Here is a 19420-nt window from a genome sequence, read left to right as displayed (position 1 = left end):
CGATATCGCATGTAAATTCGTGAGTTTTGGAATATTCGGCTGTCATAGTTACTTTCAGGCCATTCTAGAACCACATCCAAGCATTCCATGTTGGGTCCGACGACTGCTTTTGGTATCATTTAAATTAAAAGTACCGATTTTCATAGAATAGTATTTTTTATTTATATCCCAGATAAAATTATTTGCAACTTATGGTATTTGTAAACGGTTATCGCCAACGCGACATACCTTTACATTGAGGAAAAAATGTCCCTTCGATTCCTATAAACCTCCTGCAGGTCTGCAAATTTCGTATGAGGTAATCGAATGTGAGTGCAGTCGATAGCGCCATCAACGCCAGGTAAACCGATACCCTCCCCGCGTGCGCCAAGTTGTCTACATAGATCTCTGTTTGCGATCATAGCAGCTTTCATACTAGGAATTTTGATAACTGCGTGAATCCATGATGCAATTCAGTGAAATTTTACTCTGTGTATTATCGTCGATACTGCACACTGCGATATATTCATCAGATCTCCGTTGACGAGCTGTACAGTACAAAATGTATTATGAATCATTTATTCCATGATCACAGGAAACAATGAAATCACTTTATATTTTTAGTAGAAGGTCAGGAATTATAATCACAATGATCCTCACTTGAAAGCTAGCGGCAGCATAAAATCGTACACATATTAATAATTGCATGACAGGTGGAATTGGTAGACCACGATTATTGGCTCTGACTAAGGCAGCTTTAATTCTTGGTAGTATTCCGTACATAATGTTATCCTTTGAATATCGGAATCGCCGTTTGAACTCCTGCTCGGAATAAAACCCGAACGGGTTTTCACCATCTCTGATGTATCTTTTCGGAGCTCGCTGCACTTCACCCTCGTCTTCGTCATTCAGCCCAAGGTTGACCATTACAACCACTTCAATCATATTATTCATTTCTTCGATCTGATCGTAGAAATTAAACATATCTTGCATATTCGCCATGTCAATAGAATTTCACTATTCATTTCACTTCACAAATTTTTCAAAGCGATAGCTCTCATAACCTCTATTTTAATTGCAAATTTCCGCTGCTATCCTTTCACAGTAAATAATCCCGTCCCACCTGCACATTCCCAAACATTCCTTCACAATGTGTTTCTATTAATTTATATTGTTGGAATATAATATTTTCCGAATAATTGGTAATTATCAATTTCGTACGCATCAGTATAATTGAGTAATATTTAGGTAACGAGCATTTGCTAAAGTGCAATCCGAACTCGATTCGATCAAGATACGTTAATAAGACTGCGTTCATTGACTTTGAAATGTTGCGTGCTCAAGACAATGCTTATTTCAAATAAGACTGGACTATGCAACCTTGTAAGCTACGCTTCGAATAAGATCGATTTGATGAAGATCATCTTATTTGCCGCGTCTTGAGACCGTCTTGTTTGACGTCTATAAAACCAAACGCCATCTTAAGGCCTCGTATAAGACTGTCTTATTCAAGCCGGTCTTAAGCACTGACAATGAATACCAGCCCTAGACCCGGTTTCTCTAGGTACGGTCACCAGCATTAACATCAATGAGTCTCTTCTATCCGATGTGTACAAGCTCCTCATTGTGACCAAATCTGCGGTTTTGACGCTGGCTACAAATAAGTCTGGCACAAGCAGGGTATCATCTTTTTGAGAAAAAAAGATGGGGCCTCGGTGCAATGCGTCCGCACTTCCGCTGATCTGGAGGGTCTCAACTCCTAACTTTGCGCTGCTCCTTCCTTTCGCAGCCGTTTTCCTCTGCCTGGCCTGCCTCGATTTTCTACCCCGGCGTTCTCCGATATGACCATCTGCTATTTCAACGCGATTGCACTCTGTGGGCCCGGCACATGGACTACGTTAGGCTTCATTTCTCTGCTCACTTCTATCAAGTCACCGCGGTGATCGAGACCTGGCTCCATCCCTTCGTGGATGACACCATAGTCTCGCTTCCAGGATATGCGCTTTTTCGTAACGATGATATTGGGATAACCGACGGTAGCGTCGCGCTATGTATACAAGACAACCTACGTGGCAAAATTCTGGCTACTTCTCTGTCTCAGTACTCTGCCAAACCAGAGTACTTAATTTCGGAAATAAGGCAACTTAATGCACCAGCTTATGTCGTGTCTGTCATCTATCGGCCTCCAAATACGGCCAACCTAGCACTCTTTGATGCGGATTTTGACCTGCACCGCAGCAATTATTACCTGACTGTCACCCTTGGTGATTTCAATGCCAATCAGCTGGGAATCTCCTATGACGCGGAAAACGTACAAGCCTTCTGTCGAGTGCACGCTATGGATCTTTGCCTGGTTAGTGATCGGAACGCGGTTCTATCATCACCAGGCTTCAAATTGCGGTCCTTCCGAGTATTGCCCTGCATGGTGATATCATCCCTTTTTCCATCTCTGTCGGCGACCTCGGACTTCTTCTCGACTCAAAACTCACGTGGACAGCACAGATTGACTCTATCTCGAATCAGATTCACTGCATTCTCCGGCAGTTCTCTGCTTCGCGGCGTGTGCTTATTTTTTCACTATGCAAAACGTTCATTGTGACGCTAGTTTTTCCGATCTGTGACTATTGTTGCGTGGTGTATAACGATGTTTCGGGTGAGCAAAACAAGAGGCTTCAGCGTCTACTAAACTTCTGTGTACGTTTTGTCCTTGGCATTGCGAAAGATGAGCATGTCACCCCTCACCGTCGAGCGTCGGGCTGGCTCTCAGCTCGGGATCGCAGGTTATTCTTTCTCGAATGCTTGCTTTTTCGGTTTTTCGCTTTGGAACCCCCTCCTACTTGAGAGACTTATTAATCTCTTGTAATGTGCCTACCGTGGGCTTGACTCGGCTTGCAAGGAGCGATTTTGTCGTTCCCCGTTTTACTACTGAGGCCTTCAGGAAGTCATTCTCTGTCGCCGGTCTATATTTCTGGTTTTCTCTTCCTACATCGTTAAGAGAACTCCGCCTCAACTCCACTTTCAAAGCAGCATTCCGAAAGCACCTTTTGGAGACTGAATTTTCACGGGACTGATTGAATTGTTGAATTGACAATTGCTTTTCTCACTTTTATTTTCATTTTCTTGTACGTTTCTTAATGTAACCTCACTTGTTCGTTCTTCGTTTTTCAATTCTGTCTCATCTCACCCCTTGTGTCCACCTACCATTGTACTCTTTACCGTCATCTACTTGTATTATTTATTTGTTCATTTATTTTTATTCTTATTTTCAACTCCCATTATTATTTTTTGGAACGAAGTTTCTTTACGCAGCTTACGGTGGGAGTTGTGTCGTAGAAATGGACATCCGTCACGAAAAATGCGTGACGCTAGCGTTCTCTCTCTCTCTCGCTTTCTGCTTGAACAGACAAGCATTGTGCGCGATTGGGAGGTATGCCCTCTCCATGCGACTTTCTATCTCTCGCTTCGTCTCTTTTTTTTATATACAAATGTGTGCATACGTATGAGTGTCGAGATTCGAACAGCAAGCATCGTGCGCGGCCGGTCGTATGACCCCAAAAATCATAATGGGAACTGTATCAAGTATGTGTAATACAAATTTACAAAAGTGAGTGATTTAAATCTTATAACTTCATACAAGTATTTACTGATTATATTTCGAGTCTCGATATTCGAGATTACAATGGTAGTACCGCGACTTTCCGCTAGTTTGAGTCACATATTCAAAGAATAACCGAAAAAAATGGTAAGCGGCCCACTCCCGATGTCCGCCATCTTGCCATATTTTATACATTTTTTTGTGCAGGGGCGAGTCACACGTCAGAGTGAATATTTAGTGCTTCCTGTAGCATAAAGTATCGTTCGGCGTGAAAAATCGTAATAAATATACCACAGTAGTAGGGTGCATTTTTTTTCAACATGGGAAAGTCAAAGAAATGCTCTCACGAGAGAGAATTATCGTCAGAACTGTGACGTGAAATAAAGAGGTTAGAGAAAGAGCTTCAAACAAGACGCCCATCGGAAACCAAGAACGCACCGAGAAACAGAGACCAGTCGACGGTCAGAGACGCATCGAGAAACAAAGATGAAAGTGTATCTCGTCATTCAGGTAAGCTAAATTAGTGCTCGGAGAAATATCGATGGCGTGATCTCGAATGAATGAGTCTCGTTCGTGCATACAGGCTGATAAATTTTGCACGTAGGAGGCAGTAACCATTAGTACTTTAAAAAAAAGGATGAAAGAGAAAATTAAAGAACAATAAATATTTTTCTTTCCTTTCCCTCTTAGATAAAGACATTCTCGAGACTAACAAAGAAAATCGCCACGAGAGGCAAACAGAAGAATAAGCATTGCGTATGGAAGTTGCTACCAGGGCTGTTCGAAAAAATGGTGCCTCTCAATATAGTCTTAGATATGGAGATTACTGATGCGGTTGAAAAAAAAATTTTTTCCATCGACAAAGATCGAAAAAAAAGGAGATTTTTCTTACTTAAAATTATTGACTTACGGAAAACATTTTTTAACATTGTTATTTCTGTTTTTGAGACGAAAAATTAGAAAAAAAACCTCATCTTTATTAGAACCGGAGTTACTCTTGTTTTACTTATTTGCGATTTATTATCAATGTTATTAATATTAAGATTTAAAAAAAATACTATATCTCCTCCATACCTCAAGGGTCAACCATGAATTTCTTCACTCTGATTTGAGCTCTATTTCTATCAAAATTGATTAGTGAATTGAGGCAAACGCGAGGCGTCGCATCCTAGCAGCGCGGCAACGTGATACGGCGTCGCGGTGACGCGGTGGGGGGCATACGAGAGCGGGCGGTCGAACGGTAGATGTGAATATCTCCGGTAAAAATTATCGTAGAAGAATTTTTTTATTTCAAATAAATTATTTTTTTCTCTGTTTTCGGAATACTCAATTCGATTTTTATTTTGATCTTTTTTTTTCTTATATCGCAATACCTCCGGTAAAAATTGTCGTAGAAGGATTTCTATACGTTTTTTTAAAAATCTAATTACTTTTTTTTCAGCTGTTACACTGTAAACAATTTGGTGTCAAAATCAACACCATTTTAACACCACGCGTAGTCCCGAAAAGTCCACTCCGTTGGTGTGCATACTTGGTGTTAACAGACGGTGTTAAAAGTTCGGTGTTCCGAAGTAACACCGATTGCAGTAACACCCGAAACCTGACACCTTCAGAATAACACCAGAGTATTGACGCCCAGACAATTATGACACCATAAAAATCAGCACCAACGAATTTGCACACTGCGAAATAACAACATTGAAATGGACACCATAAGAATCCACACCACTGAATTAGCACCTTGCGAACGAACACCAGCGGATTAACACCCTGGCAATAACACCAAAAAACTAACACCCAGTTGATAACATCAGAATATTGACATCCGCAATATAAGACCATAGAACTTACACCCTGAGAACAACCCCAAAAAGTTGACACCATGGTAATAACACCAGAGAATTGGCGAACCGACTATTTTTTCTTATATGAATATAGATATATGCATATATGACACATGAGGTAGGGTTTAAAAATAAATTACAGTGATTCATAAGATAATCCAAGTCAATGTATAATTTCTGTTATAGAGATAAACACTATACATGTGCTTTCAAATATATACATATATAAACCTATTTTTGCTTATACATATATATAATCACACGAACCTTAGAATAATCTTACATATTATATATTTGATATCATGAGTACAAAACTTATTTTCTCTTCAACAATAGATTAGCTAAATAATAATTAATTATTATTGTTTGTACTTTCCGTTCTGCGGGATAGGAACTTTCCAATACCGTATGCATTTATATAAACATGTAAATTGAGTGACATGAAAAAGCGTAAAAACTAATAGTACAATATATAGATTATAATTATGATAATGATGAAAATAGTAGCATATAGGTACGTTTAAAAAATATGACATTTCGGCACTACGAACGAAGTAGTTTTGTGATAACTTTGATGAAATTCATAGGCATACTTATGATTCAACAGATTGAGATCTATTAAACTATAGGTCTTTATAATTTTGGGTTCGACTACAAAAGCATGGTACTCGTCACTAAAATATTTTGTTTCACACTCGGTACAAATAACGAATGGTACATTGTGGTGTACAAAGATATGAGTGATAACCTGAAATACGGGTAGATCCGTCAGTTCATCAATATGGGTTACAATTAAAAATCCGACTTTATAAAGAAATCCAAAAACTACTTTTTTTACCACGAATATTCTATCGGATGGATTAAATTGAAAATCGCTTCTCGCTAACAAAAATTCAGATATAAAATTGCCATACATATCAAATTTGCCTCCGCCTGTGCAGCTGATACTGACATTCAAATCTTTGTTGCATGTCTTCCAGTGGTAATACATGAAGCGTTGATGTTGTTTGGCTAATGTTTTGCAGATATTTTTAAAGTTATGGTATTTATTTGCCAAATCTTTGAAATAAGCATGTTTTCCTTCATACCGCAAAGTCCATAAATGTACAATAGGTCCCATTTGTGAAATTATTCTAGGATAATGCAGCATGAAATGATGTTTAGGCGATAGATGAGTTTTGAATTCCGACAGGAATTCCAAATGATGTTCTTGTATTAGCCACTTTAACTGCTCTATCATTCCAATGCTGATTGCCGGCGAGAAAATTATGGACATTCAACTCAAAAGTAATGTCAAAACGCGCCACTTGGGAATTATAAGATGGTACTGAGGATGCGAAGGATCAACCATGTCTCCTAGTATCAGTGGCAAATACCTAACAAGGCACCATGTTTGTGCAGCTCGCTGACCTATCAATACGCCCGACTTGTCTAACATTATCGGACTTGGTTTATCTGCCATTTCAATGACTCCATAATGAAATGATTTGATTCTTTCATTTATTTCACGAAGAGTTATAATTTTTATATCATTCACAATGAAATTAAGGAATAATTTTATTTCCGATTGTACAGTGCCCTGCAATATGTCATGCGCAACATCCGCAGTGACGCAATCGAATGTTTTAAAGTACCGTAAGTCATTTAATATACTTCTGCGCTTTATTCCGAGTGAATGTGGAGTATTTGCGTTTAATTGCTGACATATTTCCTTGTAATTATCGTGTGATCTTAATAAGTGTTCATTCTCGGAGACCATAACTCGAGTTTGTTCTTTAGTAGCGGTACACAATCTACAAAAATATGTTGCAGAAAATGATTCTAACAAACCGAGTAAACAGTTTCCCCCCAAATTGTCGAAACTAAGAGCAATGATTGAACCTTTAACTTTCTTTTTTCCAAGGTCAAGGCCTTCCGATTCTAATATTTTTATATCTTTGATAATTGGTTCCAAAATTTCATCAAATCCGAAAGTTTTATAATCAGCAGCGTGAAATAGAGCCAGCAAATGAATATTCTCCAAGCTTGAGTTAACGTACGGGGGAAAATTTCTTAATGTAAAATAGATTCCTCCTAATTTGTGAACACCGGTCTTACTCCCAAGTGGATTTGTAGTTTCAAAGTCATCATAATATATCTGTAGTTGTAGTGCGTAATTTGAGTGAGCGAAAAGTGGATGTGAGGCAAAATACGAACCATCATTGATGTCCTGTAAGGTGTTATTCTTTTGTTTATTACCATTTCGAGTAATTTGCTTAGATTTATGAAATATTATTTTCCTTGCAGAGGGATTGGCCAGAATAAATCTTAGATTATCTAGAATTGGTACATACATAAAGGTGCACGGTATAGCGACGGTTTTGTATGTGTTCGTGGAAGAATCAAATATTTGATCAAAACGAGTCCCGATGGATAACTCTACAGGTTTGACAAAATCATCCAAGCGGGAATAATACTTTCCAATTTTATAATTCGTGTCAATGCCATTGAACAATTTTTTTTGATCACCTAAATATTGTCTGAAAGGTTCGCTATGACCTAAGTCAGTTGAATCCAGAAAATTCAAAACGTTGTCGATCACATTATTTACTAATTCTTTACTACTTTCAATAACACTTTGCAGTGACGACTTTGGTATCCCGGTTGCATCCAATTTCAATAAATAATTAGTGGCCAATGGATTATTTTGGGTAGGTAAATGAATTTCATCTTTGTGATCCGAACTACTACTAGAACTAGAATCGTCTAAGAAAATCTGCATGTCTTCGAGATTTGTGAATGAATGATCTGCAGAGGAGTCCGAAGGATTGTTGTGTATTTGAAACTCTAAATCTGATTCGGGATTATCAACTACATTGGACTGTATACCGCATTCGTTTGCAGTGACTGACTCCTGCTTATGCTTTAGTAAATGTTTCCTCAGACCACTGTACGTTTGAAATAAAATTGAACACGGCGGACAGCAACATTTTAAGATTAATTTGAATCCAGGAAGTAAGGCATGGTCAATTCGAAGGTGTCTAGTCATTTCAGGAATCGTCGCAAAACTTTGATAGCAAAGAAAGCATTGGAAATCCATGATGGTTGAGAGCGCAAATGAACAAAAATTATTATATCCGCGTAACCCAGAGTGATGTTAACCCTTAATTGGCACTCTTCCGCGCTCGAACGTAATTGGCACAGTGGGTCTGCTGGACCCGAGCGTGTTTAAACGTACATTCCTCAGCCTGTATTTGATATTTTTACTTGAAAATTTTTTCTGTACTACTTTTTGATATCCTTTTTAAGATGTCATTGGTTTTGTAACGATTAACTACTTTTAAATATGTTAAAAAAAATCTTGAAAAAAAAAAAGAAAAAAATGGGTTTTTTCACTTAAAAATTCATAAGTCATGTAAATTTTAATATTAAGAGCTAAAAATTTAGGGTAATACTCTTGAGATACTAGGCTTTAAGAAAAAAATTAGTATTGTAGCCGAACTTTAAAAAAAGGTATTTATTTGGAACATTGAATATCGATTTTTTTAGGTATTTATTAAGTACACAATTTCCAATGTTTGAAGCTAATTTATTTAATTTTATTCAATTATTTATAAAAAAATACACACAAAGTAACTTATGAATATATAAAATTGAACTTAACAAAAAGTTAGGCACGAAATTCATTCATCAAATTTACATTTGCGGCACAAAGGCGATCGGTGATCGTTGCACATGGCCACATGGCAAACGGCACAAGCGAGGCTAGTTTTGCGATCTTTTTTTTTCTGAGCAGAAACCGCATCTTCTCTTTTTTTCTCTACAATTTCGATTGTGGTCTTCCACGAGATTTGCGTTGGCGATTTTGTAATCTTTCAGCAAGAGGTGTAGAATCGAGCGCATCTTCCTCTTCTTCTCTCAAACGCATTTGCTTTGTTGGAGGTGCATTTTCTAATTCCTCCTCGAGTTCATCTTCTTCTTCTGCATCCGTAGAATCAGTATCTCCTTCATGCTCGTAATCAGAACCATCACAACTTTCAGTTTCACTGTTTTCACCACCAATATTATCTTCGTCATACTGTGTTTCTACTAATTCGTCTCGCAAGAAACGTTGCCGTAAATTGTACGGCATCTATATGAAAAAAATGTAAGTCATAACATCAAAAAAAAAATTATTTCATCAAATATGATACACTTACCTTATAGATTGATGAAAAAAACTGAAATACAGTATAAAAAAATTTTTGTAAAAAACCGTTTTTCACGCGTTAATGACACACTGGGTCTGCTGGACCCGGGATTTTCGAGAGGTCAACTTTGAGCGACTGCTGAACTCACACTGACGCTTGCCACGCTGTACTAACCGACTTAAGTTACAGTTAGTGATGTCAATTAACGATAGATATCGACACTTGGTTCATTTTTCAAAATTTAGTACAAATAAATCGAGCTCGAAAAATCGCTCGGGTCCACTGGACCCACGGTGCCAATTAAGGGTTAACCGGGGTTATGTTTACCATTCAACTTTACCATTCAACCCAAAATGATACAAGTATTAAAAAAAAGGAAAAATAAGGAAAGTAAAGAAGAGAAATTGGGCGCAGTTATGAAAAATCTTTCAAATCACACTTAAAATTAGCATTTAAAACTGATATGAATATTGTTATCACAGGAAGTAACAAAAACCAAAAAAATAATTTCTAATTAGAAATCACTTCAAAACGAATTATTAAATAGGCACCTGCAGTAACTAAATTAGAAGAATAAAGCACTGAAGATACAAGACTAGGAGCTGCCATAGCAGCTAGCAATCACGAACAGAAAGTCACGTATGGTTCAAATTTGAGTGAGCCAGGCACGAACTTCGCGCATTCGTGCCGTAAAACGAACATTGCTTTCCATTTTGTAATAAAATTCTTGCAGGAAATTGTAATACATACTTAAGTTGGTATCGAAGTTTGTATTAAATACGAAGTGGCACTTAAACAATGTGTCGAACGCAGCTGATGAATCCGTTGCATCTATGGGAAGCACCTTTTTCTCAACAGCAATGAAGTACGATGATATTGCTGCCTTGTTTGGTCCCACAGCAAGTAAGCACGGCTGTGCAGTTTTTATCGGAGCGTTGTCCAATGGAGTCCCAGTCTGCAATTAGATGATCTCATAATACTTGTTACACCCCCAAGCACGTCAGAAGAAATAATAACATAATGTGTATACGCGTTAATCGTATAACCTTGTGAAACAGAATCAGCCTGTCCATGGCAGATACAACTCCGTCGCGTTCGGATTTTTTTTTCCCTTCGCCGTCGGAGGCAGTAATTTCAACAAGGTAATGTGAGCCGTGGTCATCTTATCCCAATCTATATTGAAGAAAGTGCAACAACAAGGAACAGGTTATTGGAACAGTTAATATCATAACTCACAACTAATTTCGAAATAGAAGTTTTCCATAAAATGCACAATCCAAAATAATAATTCGAAATAATCTCTACATATTTGTATAAAATTTTCATATAGAAAAAATTAATTCATAAATAACAATTCTCGATTAAAAAATATTATAGAAGTATACCTGGTTCCTCATCATCGAAACTTTTCGTGTTATTATTAGCCTTGGCAGAATATTTCTCGTACACTTGTAGAATTACATCTGCTGAAAAATTTGTGACCTTTATATTGGGATGCATAAGACGAAAGTCAGCGTTAATCTGAAACATGAATCAATTTATTCAATATCATTATTTTATGTGTGGCTTTTATATCAGTAGAACAAGGTAGCATACCAGGTATGGCGTATCCAAAAATCTAGGAAAATCCTCAAAAATCCTTTCAGGTGCGGATCTTCTTATGTTAAACGTATCTTCCAGTGCCAATAAAATTTCTTTTTTTTGTGTCTTAGGACAGGCATTGCGGAGGAAGATCAACTGTCCTTGCGCACGTTCCTCATTGTGAGGGTACACAATTTTTGGGGGCTGAACGTTTTCTTTCTGTTCAATTTTAATTTCTTTACCTGGCACCTGCCGACGTCTATTGAGGGTGCGCAATCTCCAGGAGATGTAACCTGACCGGCCTTCAGGGTCATAGAATATTTCCTGAAATTTAAATCAGTAAATGTTAAACAGTTTTATTAACACATAAAATATTCGCTACTGTATATGATTCTGTAAAAAATATCGGGCTAAAGTTTTAGTTCTACATAGATAACATATGGTGGTTAATTCAAAATTTAGCACCAGATGATGTCAGAATCCGTTAAATGGTATTGAATTAGCACCAAACAATGTTGCTCTCACATCAAAATTTACCGCCAATAAGTCAAGAGCGTCGATTTTTTACGGCATACTTACATAACCGTCCTTCGTGCCTGGATCCTTCAGTAAGGGAAATGCAGATACGATTTCCTTCGCATAATGAGTTTTTTCATCTTTTTTGGGATGCGGGCCTACGTCGGTTATCATCAGATTCACAACTAAATTAACGAGTTTTCGTCGAGTATGGCCTGTGAGACCACCATTTTTCTCGTATTCGTTCAAAATTTCAGTGCCACCGGGTGAAGTTCTAATTTTTTCTTTCAAATCCTGGTTTATATAAGACTCATATAAGAGAAGTGTTTGTATAATTATTTTTGAGCCAGATTATACTAACCATTACTTTAATCAATACAAATAATCTAATCCCTATAAGTATTACTGGGTGAACATAGATAATTTCGAACATCATTTACTGGTATCTGTGACAAAACTGAATCTGTGCTTATAGTATATAAAATTCAAATCACTGGGATTATTAATATGATGTTAACAGGAACTAGTTACCAAATCTGCAAGCTTTTGCTTCTTTCTGGCTGGTGAACCGTTACTTACAGAACTTGTAGCACAACTTGTAGCACTGGACAATGAAATCTCCGAAATGGAAACTGTGTCTGCAGTTGATTCTATAATTAGTATGAAACGCTTAACAATCATCACTGATACAATCAAAAATCGTAGTTGATTTAAAAATTCGACACCAATATAAGTATACAGAATAACCCTAAATAGAGTTGAATTCAGGCTATGTAAGTTAGACTGGGCCAAAAAAATTGACTATTTTTTTTTTGAAAAATATATTGAGAATATCATTCAGTATGGCAAAAAAAAAATTTCATGAAATTTTAAGCCCTTAATATTAACTTTAAGAGGTCTATCATCGCTATTTTTGATTTTTAGTAATAATTTGATATTTTACGTCAGAACTGTCGAAATATTGAAGTGAAAAAATTTACGTTCACTTATCCCTTTATAAAATTAAATTCCCTACAAAAAAGGTCTGATTATAGATTTTTGTCAGACAAGCCGTTTCCGAGTAATTAAGCTTAATAAATTGATATAATTTCTCGATTAATTCTCGATTAATTCTCGATTAATTCTTCTCGATTAATTCTCGATTTTCACTTCAATATTTCGACAGTTCTGACGTAAAATATCAAATTATTACTAAAAATCAAAAATAGCGATGATAGACCTCTTAAAGTTAATATTAAGGGCTTAAAATTTCATGAATTTTTTTTTTTGCTATACTGAATGATATTCTCAATATATTTTTCAAAAAAAAAAATAGTCAATTTTTTTGGCCCAGTCTAATGTAAGTATTTTACACCAACATATATCAACTATATAAGTTCTGAATTCTCCCATACCAAAGCAGTTAGTTAACAAACTATAAGGTGAATTATGCTAAATCAATGAATAGCTGCTACATGCAATCTGGTCGTTGAAGATTTCGATACAGGTAATGATATATTTTACCTGTACGTGCAATCGGTACGTGAGATGTTGGTGTTAAATGAAAAACTGTTGTCGGAAACAGAGGAAATATAGATGGTTCAATAACAGCGGCGTCTTCATCGCGTATTATTACCTCGTAGTTGTTTTCAAGCCCAAATGCTGCTTTAGCTGCAAGCAGTTTGAGAACCGGCATCAAATTCAAGTGGTTATTCCAAAGAAAAATAGAAGTCTATTATTCATCAGCAAGTGTATCAGTTCAATTAAATTGTTGCAGTCTCACAGAAGACTCGACATTTCGTAGGGGGCTCAAGTGAAAATGTATCTTTCTCTTTAGCACTATTCAAAGTCTGTATTTATAAGAATTCACAACACAAGGGTACCGAAGTACATGTATGCAAAGCGGTAGATTGTTTTACAGCAATATAGGTACCCACATTGCGTTGATCACACGCATCCGAGGTACGCGCCTCAATAATAATAAGCAAAATGCAACCGAAATTAGGATACAATTATTTACAAAAACGATTAACTAATGCTCTCACAAAACTTGTGTAAATCGAATGATGATTTAAACAAATGTGGCGTGGATTGAGTGGATTTTTATAAAGACTTCATTATGGTGTAAGCTGAACACTAATTGGGGCCGATTTAAAACCATCTACCGGTTTTTTATCAAAGCTAAAACCGACTAGAATGTGGCAGAATTTTATTCCAATTTAATAGTTTATTTCCAATAAATTTACCAAATGGAGGTAGATTAGTGTACACTGATTGTGAGCGTGTGGTAATTCAGTACGCAGAATGAAATGATAATACTTGGTTGGTGCGTAATTACACAAGTCAATACCAAATAGTTTAAAATAACACCATATAGCGTTAAAAGAACACCAGACAGCGTTGAAAAAACCCTAGATACTATTCAAAGAACACCAAATAGTGTTAGATGAACAGAAAATAGCATTTAACGATTTATCGGAAAATATTATTTATTAACACTTACCTGCAATAATGAAATCATTATATTCCAAGGGCTTGCCATTGGGAGTGAGCACTTTTATCCATTTTGTCTCCCCGTTGTATCGTCCCTTTCGCAAATGGAAAAATGTTCCGGTAACAATATCACCATCCGGTGCCTCCAGCACATTTGCTGCTTGCTGTGCATTATTAATTAACAGATGTTCCATGCCATCCATATCAAGCAAATTCGCGGTGAAAACATTAACAAAATCCGATTCCGACATAATTTTTTACAAGACAGACAACACGTTTTACCTGAAATGCGACGCGACTGCCTGCAAGCGCGCGTGGAGGAAACCGAGCTCTTCTGACCGCGGGCTAAGGACGTGTGGCATGTTCAAACTTGTACGCGCAAGAGGTTTCGACACCAGCTTGACACCATCGGTGTCAATTCAACATTACATCGGTGTCAAAGCAACACTGTATCGGTGTAGACGTAATTCTGTGACAGACTTGGCTTTTGAGGTTGACACCGTCGCCGTCAAACCAACACATTGTGAACAATCGACGGTGTGAAGTTCTATAGACTGCATTTCGGTTTGGAAGTAACACTATTTGGTGCTTTTTAACTTCCCGGTTCTCCGTTTTCGGAGAAAAAAGGAAATGATTGTAATCACCCCGAAAATGTAAAGTTAAGTTTTCACTAGATCTCGACGTTTCAAGATCTAGAGAATCATCTCCGACCGCTTTCGGATGGACGTCTGGGTGTTTGTATGTATGTATATATGTATGTGATTAATTTTTTTGTCCGACGTTGTCTCAAAAACGAGTCACTGGATTTCAATAATTTTGGTCTCAATCGACGCGGCTTTTCAAAACTTAGAACTGATTAGATTTTTCCTTTGATCGGTTCAGTACTTTTTGAATTATTCGAACAACAAATCTCCAAAAAATAAAATAAAAATATCTTGAGAATGTATCAATAGATTTAAATGAAAACTGGTATCATGAGGTTTCTGGGATCGCTGATCACGAATATGGGATCAGATTTGCAAAATCTAAAATGGCGAATTCCCAAATTTATAATGGTGGATCCATTATAGTGGTTCAAAATAAAAAAAATCATAATATCTTCATGTAATATGGTATACAAGGGCTTTTGAAACATCAGTCACGAATCTGAATTTGTAGTTCGAAATTCGAATCGGATATTAATATTTTCTTATTCCGTAAACTTGGAACCTGCAGTGTGAAAACGGGAAGATCGAGGGCTGGCTCACGGTCAGCCTAAAGCCCTTGTTAAACACATACAACTCGTCATTTTCGACACCATATAGTGCTAAATTTTGAATTAACGAATAAATGTTGCCCATATAATATATACTAATTCATACATACATGCGTATAATCTGATATAATCTTATTGGATCAAATTCGAATTGTCATTTGTTTGTTTTCATATAATTTTATCGTGTTATAGCGGACTATTTTTTTCCCGTGTAATCTCGCGCACGGTGAAATATAATCACTGAATATAATTCTCAAGTTATGTACGAACATTTCCGATATCTAGACAGTGAATATACCTCAAAACACAGACGCCTTGTCTGTGGTATGCATCATTGTGACTATGGAAATTTTTATTTTGAAGATATACTAACTTCTGCAGAGGGTAAATCAACACCTCGATCATTCAAATTGCACCGAAAGGTGTCTGTTCGAGTAAAAAACTGCAGATGGTGTTGATTCACGTAAGATGACATCATTTTTAATCCCAACAACATTGCCGGAGTATTTCATAAACTTTATTGGTGTTATTAGTGACACCGAAATTCTCAGCCAATAACACCGAGCTTGTTTGCTAATTTCTGAAGAGGCTGAATTAACACCTTAGTCATTCAAATTGCACCAAAAGGTGTCAGTGTGAGTCAAACACTGCAGATGGTGTTGATTTAGTTAAGATAACACCATTTTTAATTTCAACAACATCGCCGGCGTCTTTCATACACTTTATTGGTGTTGTTTGTGACACCAAAATTCCTAAACATCAACTCCGAGCTTGTTTAAACCGCAAATTTTTTACAGTGTACGTCCTCCAGACTTCATATTCCTTTCCCACACTCTTAGTTACCTTACGCTCTGTAGTCTATTCTTATCGTCCGCGAGTCAGCAGATTTTTCTGTAACTCGCGGCTACCTTGCCTTCTACATCCCGCAAAACTCCGCAGATCCATCCTAGCGCTTAAGCAAAACACCTATCCCTCTAAACCAAAATCATACCTTTTTCCCTCGACCGACTCCGTTGCATTGACCACTAATAAACAATCATATACTTCAAATCGTTTACCTTCCCTTAATAACCGTCCCGTTCTATGAATAGAAAGTGTTCTTCCTCTTAAGCAACAGATGTAAGAATGTATGTAAGGAATGTTTACAATTTGGAATCTTACGCTTCTGATGGGAAGCCTGTAAGACAGTCAAAGACCGTCTAATAATTGATATGCGGATATGCATTATCATTAATTACGAGAAAATTCGTTGTTGAAGACATAAATTTACGGGCTTCCCATCAGAAGCGTAAGATTCCAAATACAAAAGCACAAGAAAACAAATTTGAACTAACTGGTGATGAGAGGAATTAACGACATCAGAGTCAGGACGGCTATGTGGTCTAGTGGAGTAAGGCTCCGGTCAAGTATCTCTAGATACCAGGTTCGATTTCTGGCTCCGCCGTTAATGTTTTGAATTTACCAGTTTATCAAATTTATATCTTCAACGATCCCGTTCTATTCCATTCACGTTCTGCATTGGGAGTAGTAGCCCGCGAGTACATAGTCGACGTAAACGGACCCTATAATAGCCAAATAACACCTTGACTGGGCGTGGAGTAAACTCCGATTACCGCTCATAGGAGCCTACGCATTCCACCCTGTAACACAGCAATCGGAATATGTCATTAGTTTCTTATTTTGATGAATGTTTTTTTATTTTTTTTTTTTAAAAAAACCTACGACAATTTTTACCGGAGATATTGCGATGTAAAAGAAAAAAAAGTGAAAAAAAAATATCTTCTACGATAATTTTTACCGGAGATATTCATTGAACAACTACCGTTCGACCGCCCGCTCTCGCATGCCCCCGACCGCGTCACCGCGCTGCTGGGATGCAACGCCTCGCGTTTGCCTCGATTCACTAATTAATTTTGATGAAAATAGAGCTCAAATCGGAATGAAGAAATTTATGGTTGACCCTTGAGCTATGGACGAGATATAGTATTTTTTCCAAATCTTAATATTAATAACATTGATGATAAATCGCAAGTAAGTAAAACAATTGTAACTCCGGTTCTAATAAAGATGAAGAGGTTTTTTTTTGTTTGAATTTTTTGTCTCAAAAACAGAAATAACAATATTAAAAAATGTTTTTCGTTAGTCAATAATTTCAGCAATAATCCTATTTGTTGAGTAAGAAAAATTTTCTTTCATTTTTTTTCTACCTTTGTCGAAGGAAAAAATTTTTTTTCGCTGTAACCCCAAAATGTTGGATCCTATTGGTACACAAAGTTTTCTCGAAAATCGAAAAATTGTTTTTTTTATACACGAGGTTGAGACCTACTACTTTTATCTCAAACATTTTTTCCACACGCCGATGTTACGGGGTAGAATGCGTAGGCTCCGATGAGCGGTTATCGGAGCTCACTCCATACCCAGCCAAGGTGTTATTTGGCTATTATAGTGTCCGTTCACGTCGAGTATGCACTCGCGTGCTACTACTCCCAATGCAGGAAGTGAATGGAATAGAACGGGATCGGTATCAAGGGAGGGTAAACGATTTGAAGTATATGATTGTTTATTAGTAGTCAATGTAACGCAGTCGGCCGAGGGAAAAAGGTATGGTTTTGGTTTAGAGGGATAGGTGTCTTGCTTGAGCGCTAGGATGGATCTGCCGAGTTTGGCGGGATGTAGAAGGCAAGCTAGCCGCGAGTTACAGAAGAATTTGCTGACTCGCCGACGATAAGAGTAGACTACAGAGCGCAAGGTAAGTAAGAGTGTGGGAAAGGAATATGAAGTCTGGAGGAAGTAACACCGATAGAAAAAAAATTAAAAACAAAAATTCGATTTTTTTCCCCACATTTTTATAAACAATCAGCTGTTGAATTGATATGGCCGCAAAATCAAGGGCTCGTTGGTTGAGGTCAAGTCTACCTACGAAAAAATTGGCGAACCTGTTCTCGAAAAGAATAGGAGTCGGTTGATTACATGCCTTATTCGCCTGTACTATTAGACGAGGACACTCGGAGAGCCCTTGGAGAGGACCCAGCGTCTACAAAAATGAACGAATTATCCCTACACGGAAATATAAAATCATTATGGTCAGATCGGTTTTCTTCAGGACTACCCAAAGAAATCAAAGAAGAAATCATAGATAAATATCCTAGAAAAGGGAATTTTTATCTTGAAGCTCCAGAACTAAACCCAGAAATTGCAGTAATTCTGAATGAGGCTGGGTCCAAGAGAGATTCGCTCTTCACTCAGGAACAAAACTGGGCTGGGTCTGCAATGTCGGCTCTAGGCGAAGCGATCACGATGATCATTAATGATGACGTAGAGCCTGTGGACAGACTGAGTCTGTTACAAAACCTCGCAGATGCAGGAAAGTTGATCGCTCAACTTCATTTCCAGATCTCGACAGCCAGAAAAGCCTGTATCGCTCCCATTTTGTCCAAGCAGACGAAAGAATTACTTACCAAAACCAGGCCGACCACACTCCTCTATGGCGACAATTTGGGCAAGATTATAAGAACAGCAAAATCTATGGGGAAGATGGGGAAAGAGTTGAAACAATAGCATTTAACTCCCACAACCTCCAGAAACACAGCAAAGCCCGCTGCCCAGGGTGCGTCCCGGTTTTTAGACTGAAGAAGCTCTTTTACGAGGCGGGGCACCTCGTATCAGAGCCACAAGAGGGGCCAGTACAAACAGCCTTTTGTCCCCAGGGGAAAATACACTCACAATCCAATACAGAACAATTTCTACAACCAGAACAGAGGCCATTTACTCCGGGGAGCAAAGAATTAGCCAGTACAGAGGTAAGCTGTTCAGCGGGGCGCCTAAAAAATTTCTTAAAGGAGTGGAAAAAGATCACCACAGATAAATTTGTTCTAGAATGCATTCAAGGCTATAAGATACCCCTAATCAGTCCAATTGTAGAGCCCAGAAATCGTTCAATAAGAGTTTTCTCATAAACAGAAATTAGAGACCTCGAATTTACAATTGAAAAGTTATTAGATACTGGGGC

The 19420-nt window shown here is 37.5% G+C and overlaps 1 protein-coding gene across 1 annotated transcript; it reads right to left on the bottom strand.

Annotated features, from left to right (window-relative positions):
• Nucleotides 1–9918: 9918 nt before the first annotated feature.
• LOC124212255 (uncharacterized) lies at nt 9919–11354 on the bottom strand (the record flags this gene model as incomplete). Its single annotated transcript, XM_046612139.2, has 3 exons — nt 9919–10542; nt 11049–11108; nt 11184–11354. Coding segments are annotated over 3 exons (540 nt in total), but the record flags the coding sequence as incomplete, so codon positions are not given.
• Nucleotides 11355–19420: the final 8066 nt, after the last annotated feature.

The sequence above is a fragment of the Neodiprion pinetum genome, chromosome 2 (assembly GCF_021155775.2).
Source record: "Neodiprion pinetum isolate iyNeoPine1 chromosome 2, iyNeoPine1.2, whole genome shotgun sequence".
NCBI lineage: Eukaryota > Metazoa > Arthropoda > Insecta > Hymenoptera > Diprionidae > Neodiprion > Neodiprion pinetum.
The sequence above is the reverse complement of the archived record's forward strand: the minus strand, read 5'-3'. Positions and strand labels throughout refer to the sequence as shown.